The sequence below is a fragment of the Cryptomeria japonica genome, chromosome 4 (genome assembly GCF_030272615.1).
Source record: "Cryptomeria japonica chromosome 4, Sugi_1.0, whole genome shotgun sequence".
Lineage (NCBI taxonomy): Eukaryota > Viridiplantae > Streptophyta > Pinopsida > Cupressales > Cupressaceae > Cryptomeria > Cryptomeria japonica.
The window spans coordinates 669,504,999-669,514,259 of NC_081408.1; the positions used below are offsets into that span (position 1 = coordinate 669,504,999).

The 9,261-nt window shown below is 35.1% G+C and overlaps 1 protein-coding gene across 1 annotated transcript; it reads right to left on the reverse strand.

The window, feature by feature from the left end:
- Nucleotides 1–1,244: 1,244 nt before the first annotated feature.
- LOC131061815 (protein LYK5-like) lies at nucleotides 1,245–3,131 on the reverse strand. The gene has a single exon (XM_057995656.2). It carries the CDS (start codon nucleotides 3,129–3,131, stop codon nucleotides 1,245–1,247), a length of 1,887 nt encoding a protein of 628 aa, XP_057851639.2.
- Nucleotides 3,132–9,261: the final 6,130 nt, after the last annotated feature.

Sequence of the window (9,261 nt, forward strand, 5' to 3'; positions counted from 1 at the left end):
ACATTAAAAAGGAGTAATAAAAGCACACATATGCACTAGCTAAGTGAAACAACCAAGAGTCCTACCCCTTATCAAAAGGCCCATTGTTGAGAACCTAATCCTTTACCCCAAGTTTGACTTGTTGGCTATCTTTGGTTTGAGTCCAGAAGGTACTTGTAAAGCTAGTCACTAAGTGTTGCTTGATGTTAGTCTAATAGTTGAACTTAGATTTGGACCAATTCCGTACCATAGTGGGTTTACTTCAAATCGTCCCCGTGTATTTTCTATTCATATTTGTCTTCCCCTAAAATCTCATATCTTAGTGGTTTATTGCTCAATTAACTATGTTCTAGTCAATCCACAATTCTCTAAATAAAAAATTGGTGAAGAGCAGTTGTAGTATTATTACAAGTACACAAGTTCATTACTAATTTAAATATTGTTGTGAAGTATAAGCATTTATCACATATAACATGTCTATTATTTGTTATCCACACATCCATCCTCATATGCATACATACTAAACACAAAAATATAAAAAATAAATGTACATTTGTAATTGCATATCCAATGTTAAATCTAAAAAATCCGTGTGCATACAAGAAAACACAAGATCTAACATGACCAACAAGATGAAAGCGTGAGCTAAACTAGCATAAATCTGAACATATATGTCATGAATGTCCACACCTAAGTACAAGGTCTCTCATTCAAGAGATGTTAAAAATATAATTGATGGTTACATTAAAATGACATGGTACATAAAACTCCCCATCCAAGAGATATCTCAGAATAAAAAATTATTAAAATCATCTAGAGCTCCAAATTTTCAACTCATTAAGAAAAATGAGCCCCTAAAAATCCTCATTTCATACTTATAAAATAAAATTCATTGCATCTTTAACACATTAAAAAAAATGTTGTGATAAGACCCATTATTTTATAATGACAAAATTCATTATTCTGTTAACTATCTTTGACCTCATTAACATTAAAAATCTTCTATTCTATTTAAAACCAACCTACTTCTTATCCTTCTTTCCCATTAAAAAATCATATCCACAGATATCGAAAATAAGGTTTTGTATCAAGCATGCACAAACACAACTCAAGTGAAAGATATGATACAAGAAAAGCTTCAGTAGAGATTCTCAAGTCTATCTACTACGCATCTCCCTATAAGGGGATGGTCATTTAGAGAGGTACTCTTTTCCCTCAACATATTTGATTAGAGGGGACTTTATTCCCCCTTTTTCCTTAATTTCTCAAGTTAATCTTGAAAGTCTAAATGTGATCTCATCCATGGCAGGTCTCATGGAAGGGTCCTTTTCAACACATGATAATGCAAGTTTTGCCAATGCAAGAGCTTGGTCTATGCAATAGACTTCATGGAGAGATTGGTCCATCCAGCCTCTCAAATTCTCAACAGCATTATCACCCTCTAAAAGAGGACTTATGGTGTCAGCCAGAAGAAAATTTTTCCCTCTCTTGCTAACAGCAGGTTTTCCTGATAGGATTTCAAGCAATATAACACCAAAGGCATATACATCCATCATTGGAGTGACAAGGCCATCAGAAAGGTATTCAGGGGCCATGTACCCATGTGTGCCTGAAATATGTTTGGTGAAGATATCAGTGTTTTCTGAAGATTTTGCCATGCCAAAGTTTGCAATCTTGGCATTGAAGTCTCCATTGAGAAGAATGTTGCTGCATTTGATGTCCTTGTGTACATAACAGGGTTGTGTGCATGTATGAATGTATTGTAGTCCCCTGGCTACATCAAGACAGATTTGAAGCCTCTGGTTCCATGTGAGGAACCTTGAACAAGAGGAGATGAATTTGTTTTTCATGGCTAGGCCCCCATGAAGCCAGTCACTGAGAGATCCATTTTCAGCATACTCAAATACCATATAAGAGTGATCATCTCCAATGCAAACTCCTAAAAACCCAATAAGATTGACATGGTGAAGTTTGTGTAGGATTCTGAGTTCTTTGGAGTTATCAGCTTTGGTTTTCTTGATAGCCAAAAGAACACCACTGAAGGTTCCACAGTACACAGATCCTTCTATTCTGCAGTCAGGATTGAAGTTGTCTGTTGCTTTTTGCAGCTGCTCAAATGTGTAGAAAGTCAGTGACAGGTCTGTGATCATGTTGGTTATGATTACCTTATTGGAAGTTGATTTTCTCTCACCATCATCTTTATCTTCTGCTCTGGGAATGTCTGGATTTTTGTGTGATAAATGCAACTTCTTTAAGGACTGCTTCCTCCTGGCCAGCAAAAATGATACTACAATGGCAGATGTTATAGCCACTGTTCCTACAGCAATGCCCACATAAGCACCCACTTCTAATCTTACTCTCTTCTTTGGATTAGTAGTGGAAATCCCTCTGGGTTGTGGACTTCCTTCTTCCCGGGCTTGCATGACAGGAAGAATAACTGGCTTACTCTTCAATGGAACCAGAAGAGACACATGGAAAATGACAGTAGGGTTTGAACCTTGTAATGTGTTGGCAAATACTATATCATATATTGATGTATTGAAAGCCTCAGCAATTGAATCCAATGTATCTCCCTTCTTCACAGCATATGACAGAAGGTGGTTGAATCCTCTCTTGATCTGCTCAGTGGTTGGGCATGCACATCTCAAAGGAATCAATATATTCTTTGCAAGACTCAGAGAATAGATTCCCTCAGGGTTAGTGTTTTGTTTCACAAGAGCCTGACAGGATGTCAATCCCTGAAAGACCTTAGTTAATGAAAAATAGGTGTCCCCCTCTGAGAGTTTATATCTGAGATTGGCTTGAGAATGATTTCCAGTGCAGCCACACTGCAAGGGGATGAGAACTGGCTGGGCTTGCTGTAACTCTGCAGATTCAATGGTAATATTGTTTGAAGAGGTCATTTCACTTGTACTCATATTGAAAAGTCTGCTGATATTGAGAAGGGATAGATAATTAGGTGCCTGGGCATGGAACAGAGCATAAGTACTACAACTTCTTTCAGCTCCATTGCATGCATAGCCAGAGCTTTCAGACGAGTTATCATTGCAGTCAAACAGCTTGTTCCCTGCATATGCTTCTTGTGCCAACACATTCTCCAGAGTTAAAATTATAATAGCAAAGGGCAACAATCTAGCAAGGGTACTTGCCATCCCTAACTGCACTGGGCATGAATTGTATTATAATCTGCTCTCTACTTTCCTGATGATGGATCATGTAGTATGATCCGAAACATTGATGAAATTTTTTTACACAGCATATTTCAGAAATCTTTTGCAAATCTTCATGAACTGTGGAAACTACATGTATTTAATTGTATCATATGATTCAGTTCATAAGATGATTGAGATCTAAATTGTATGCTAGATTCTTCTGCACATTTACTTCTCATAATGTTCAATACAATAACAATATCAGTAGCAAGTATTTGTGAAAGAATACTTAGCTTCTTTTTCCTTCTCCATTGAAGAACAGTCTTAAGGTCCAGCCAGTCTATGAAGAAAATCTAGAGTGCAAATTTGCACTCAAATCAATTTGGATTTGCAGAGAGCATTAAACTCTTTGATTCCCACCAAAAGTCTGATAAAAATTGAGAAGAAGTTTGAGACTGCTCCCAAGAATTTGGAGTATGGTAGTAAAGCAGAAAAATGTCTCAATTACATTGTCGCCAAAGATTCATTCTTAAAAACCAGTTTAATGGATCACCAATACCAGGACTTATAGATCTTAGAGGTTTGAATTATAATAATATTTGTGTTATCATATAACTGGAGTAGATGCCTCATGCCTCACTCTACATGTGCATTACTCCATTAGAAAATAATAAATTTGATAATATATTCTTCGCAGATATAAAACAAAATTAAGTATAGGGTTATGCAAGAATCTTTAAAATAAAGAATTTTGAAAACAGGATCAGATAGATGATATCACAAAAAATGTTGGAATCCATCAATGGAAGGGATGGGGGAAAAACATATTAGGTTAATTTTTTATACATAATATTGTGCATCATATCATGGCTTTCAAGAAGGGAGTTAGTATGAACATTTTATATTAAAGAACAATTGTACTTTGTGTTGTCAATTATATTAAATTTATAGAGTTGTTTATCTAATTGATAGAGAAGTATGAGTTGTAGGCTGAATTTTTTAATGTTGAGTCGAGAATTAAGAAATATCTATTTTGTTAAAGTCATGTAGGATTGGTGTTTGTGAGTTCATTTAGAACCATTCAATTTCACAAAGACCAAAAGATCTAATAATAGTTTCTTATATTATTTTATTTTATTAAATTTATTCACAATTAAAAATTTGGGTTATTGTTCTCATAATTTGCTTGTTAATATGTTTTTATATGATTTTATAAAAATTTAATTGTACTAAGTATTTTGAGGTTGACAATTTAATTAAGGTAAGTTATTAGTTCCATTTAAAACTTATGGATTTGAATTTTAAAATAAATATTAGAATGAAAATTTATTTATAATAATTAGCATTATATAATTTTATGATTAGATATTTATGTTGTATGTTGGAAATTTAATTAATATAAGTTATTATCTCTATAGTCAAATTTATGTGTTTATATATTTTTTATGAATAAGTATTTTGTCTTACTCATATGCAAAGAGTATATTACATATATATTTTTTAAAGATGGTACATGGAGTCATATTGTAAAGTCTAAATGAGGTCAAGCTTAAACAAACAAACGAAAGAGACAAAAAGCCACTAAGCGGGGAAAGCTATACCACTAGAGGGAGGAGGGGGTTCCAATTACTTGGTTTTCTTTATACATTGATGGCATCCAAGACATCAAGAATAAACTCCCAACTAGTAATCATACCCTTTTCATTTTTGTAATAACTACCCTTGGTTTTTGATTAAGTGAAAAGCAGGTTTTGAAGGGGCCCCGAAACCCTTTACATCAAATTATAAAATAGATAAAGCATTGAAAGCCCAGCTAGATAGAACAACCAAAATAACCGGGATTGCTCCTAAAGACAGTAGGCAACCCATACAAAGAAAGGGCCAGTAAAACTAGCCCAAACAACAAACTACAAAGGCCCTCAAAATTTGCAATTGGTCTTGTGGGAACGAAGAGTCATATCAAAAGAAGGCTTGGACGTCTTTGAATGCTTCCCCTTAATAGTAATACAACCATCTTCAACTTTAGCTGCCGCAATTGACCAATTCGAAGGGCCCAACACCGATCTTTCCGGACTAGAAAAAAGAGTGTCAGAAGAGGGAGCAACAACCATTGTGGGCACATGATCACAACCAACAGATGGGGCAGAAGTTGTGCCAAAACCCTGTGAAGCATCCGGTGGGGTAAGAGATACCATCGTGGACATAGGACTGCAACCAACAGGTGGGGCAAAAGTTGTGTCAACACATAGTGAAACCGGCGGGGTAAGAGACAACAATCCATTTTCAGTAGAGGGGACAACAACATCCTATATCACAACATCTTTAATCTTAGAAGCATCCTTAATGGCATTCGAAGAATCTTTCATTGTCAATAAAGAATCTGATCCAACCAAAGTAGAAACCCCAGCATCCAACGACTCTTTAGGAGTGTCTAGAGATTTCCTAACTGTATAATGCTGGTGAGAGGCCCCCGAACACCGTGAGGCCGAAGAATTTTTCTTCTCAAGTCCACAATTCCTTGCCACATGGCCAATTTTGAAGCATCTAAGACACCTGAAAGGAATACCCTCACAATCCAAGGTCTGGATCTAGTTGCCAAAAGAGGAGTTAATGGCGATTTCAGCTAGCAGACCCTTAGAAACATCTAGCTCAACCAGAATGCGAGCAAAAGTAGTATGATAAAGCTTGTAGGAGTCATTATCCACCATAATGAAGCTCCCAATAGAATCACCAATTTCCTCAAAGAGAGAATCAACCCACAAGTGTAGAGGAAGGTAAGGAAGCCTAACCCAGACCGGAATTTTGTTGAACATCTCTAAAAGGGGGTTAAAATCAGAGTGCCAAGGTTTGGCCAAAAGCGGCATATTATCTCTCTTAGAAAAAACTTTCACATGAGATTTTTCTTCTGTCATTAGAATCCTCAAATTTAGCAACAAAGAAACCTTTAGCCATAGGGAATATGTGAACTGTACCAGAAATCCCAGTGCTGAGAAATCCATTTATGCAACTTCGGGAGGCTAGGCCAGATACCCTTGAATCTACAGATAACACTATGCTCCATGAAGACCTTCACATTGTTCTCTATTTCATGTTCTCTATTAAAACAGGGTCTAGGTTGATTACTTATCAATAAGAAATACTTATACAACTAACATAATCAATAGTTCAAGTCTTCACAAAAATCTAATGAGATAAATAGAGATTGAGTACTTATCAATAAGAAATCCTCTTTGTTTGCAATGACATATTGTCACCATTATCATAAAGCTCATAACACTTATACAACCAACATAATCACTAGTTCAAGTCTTCACACAAACATAGTGAGATAAATAGAGAGTTGGACTAGATCTCTAGCAGCCACATCAAATCTCCACTAGGTATGAAATGTTGCATTTATTGATTCCAACACATGTGATAATAATGTATCATCTCATTTGTATACCAATAAGATAAAAGGTTGAATGTCTTATTATTTGTACCAAATCATCTCCACTGGTATTTTTTAGCCAAGATGTGGTGGAAAATGAGGAGTTCTACCAATGTAGGGATTTAGTGTGTAAATTCTCTAGTTTGTGGCCCTCTCTTCCCAATCCACACAAATGGGTGCTTGATTTGCGAAGGCCTCTTATTGTGGGTGAGATTGAACTCTTACCATGTGCTAAAGGTTTTTTCATTTCCTCTTTTGCCTCCTTCGAAGATAAATATTTAGTGTTGGGAAAGTTGTGGGCTTGTGGGTATCACTCTCTTTGTTAGGTCTTGGTCAACCTCCTTCAATCCTCTTATCGAGCCACTAAATGTGTGTCTGATGTGGATTAAACTTATAAATCTCCATCTATAATTTTTGGAGCCTTTTTATGATTCCATTGGTAACTCGTTTTGTTTCTTTTTGAAAGTTGATGATTCTATTTTTTTCATGGGGCACTCCACATTTGGACACATTCTAGTGGATGTTGAAATCTCCAATCCCCTTCATATAGATGTGGTTTTGATGGTTGTGGCTTCTTGATTACGGGGTTCTTCCCTTCCGATGTCATCAATGCTTCTCCATTGCTCACCTGGTTGTAGATTTTCCCCTCTCACATTGCAAGGGCTTTGATATGTGGCAGAAGGATGCTACTAATGACCATTTTCAATTCATCGAAGTGACTCCTTCAAGGATTATACTGTATCTCATACACCCTTAGTATCTTTTGTGAAACCTCCTACCCCTCTTGTACAAACTAAGTTCCCTTTGGAACCTCCTCCTTGTTCCTTTTGTGTTTTGCATCCAACTAAGTCTTCTTCTATCAATGTGCCATCTATCATGGGTGTGATTCTAGTATTTGGTGTAGCCACAATTTCTTTTGTTGTTGTTACAAGTTCTATTATGCCTGTTGCTTTTGTTCTACATCTTTTGCTTCATTGTCCTCCTGCTCCCTCCCATTTTTTGATAGATCCTTCGTGGAGGTTTCCCCTCTTGCTTCCACTTGTATTGGGATTTTGGATGATAGTATTTATTGGAGTATTATTAGTCAAGAGAGGAAATGTATTCTTTCTTCCTCTTCCCAAACTCATACTTGAGTTGTAGGTGTAAGTTTAACCCACTCTTGTTGTGGATTGTTTGAATTTCTACTTGTATGTTGTAAGTTGCATGTTATGGCATGCCTTTCTTAGTCATTTGGGCCTTCGTTGTAACACCCTAGTTTGTTGCTTATCTAATAAAAAATAACATAATCAGTATAGAATAAATCAAGTAATATCAAAGCATTATACAACAACAATTGAAATATCTTTAGAGCACAAGTACAATATAACTCCATGTGATGTCTTGCTATATAATGTTTAATCCTGCTATTATATGAAATCCATTTTCATGGGAAACACTTCAATCTATAAGGTCACAAAACATGTTTATGAACTTTGAATGACACACAACAATAATTATAAAATTTCTTTAAGCATGATCAGTACCTAAGTAATACTCAAGACAATTGACTGAACTATATTCATGATCAATTCATTTTCTATAAATTTTTATTATGTTCAATAATCACGCATCTTCTTCCATCAAACTATTTCCATATGCTTAAATAAAAAAAACCCAATATAATATACAAAGATAATTAATCACAATTTGAAATCATTCAAAACATAACTTGTGCACATATTCTTCTTTATTATTAAATGTGCAAAATTTAGTGAAGATCATGGTGAAACATAGTGCCCTATAGCTAAAATAGCTAACATAAATCTAATAAACTCCTCTTTAATGGGCATCATTTCCCTCTTTCCATACTCCAATTTGAATAAAGACAAGTAGAATGCTATTTTATTACTAATTAAAAGTTTCTAAAGCCCTTTTAATAAACTCATTTTGAACTTACCTTTCTACCAAGGTGTTTTCAAAATCCACATTACTTTAGACATCATGTCAAACAACTCGTATGTCTTTCATGTACCTTCTCCATACTTCCACAATCTTGGATATAATTTTTCCTCAATCCAACACTTTAACAAAAAGTCTCCTTTGAAATATATAATGCTAAAAGAAAAAGAAAAAAAACATAGCGCATGAACTTTCTAACAAATAAACACAAAAAAATAACTTTCATTCATCATATTTTCTAATGGCATCTCACAAATAGTCACTTAGGAATCTAACAAACTTTTTTGGAGTATTATAAACAACCTTTTATCGATGAAACAATAAGCGAATATTTAATTTTCATTGTTGAAGAAAGTGTGGCTAAGTGTATTCATTGAAAATTGCTTATGATAATAGTAATCTTCTTGATAGACCTCTCTCCATGGAAGAAATTAATGGTGCTTTGTTGCTAAAAAGAGCCTAGGAATGGAAAAACTACGTGTTGAATACTACCAAACCTTGTGGCCATACATTCGAGAAGACTTCTACTATGAGTATCTTGAAGGAATCAAAATTGGTTTTTTGGGACTAGTTATTAACCAAAGCCTTATTAAACTCAATCCTAAAGGAAATGATAAAGAAAATATGGCTAGCAGCAACCCACTACTTTTCAAGTAATACCTCCAACAAAATCATAAAAAAAGTTTTGACTCGTGGGATAAAATGCATTACCCAAATGATAGTGCGACCAAAACAAACAAGATTCTTAGAAGGTATATTTAT

What these genes read in the sequence shown, in the direction of transcription:
- LOC131061815 (XM_057995656.2), bottom strand. Translation starts at nt 3,131, where the DNA reads ATGGCAAGTACCCTTGCTAGATTGTTGCCCTTTGCTATTATAATTTTA.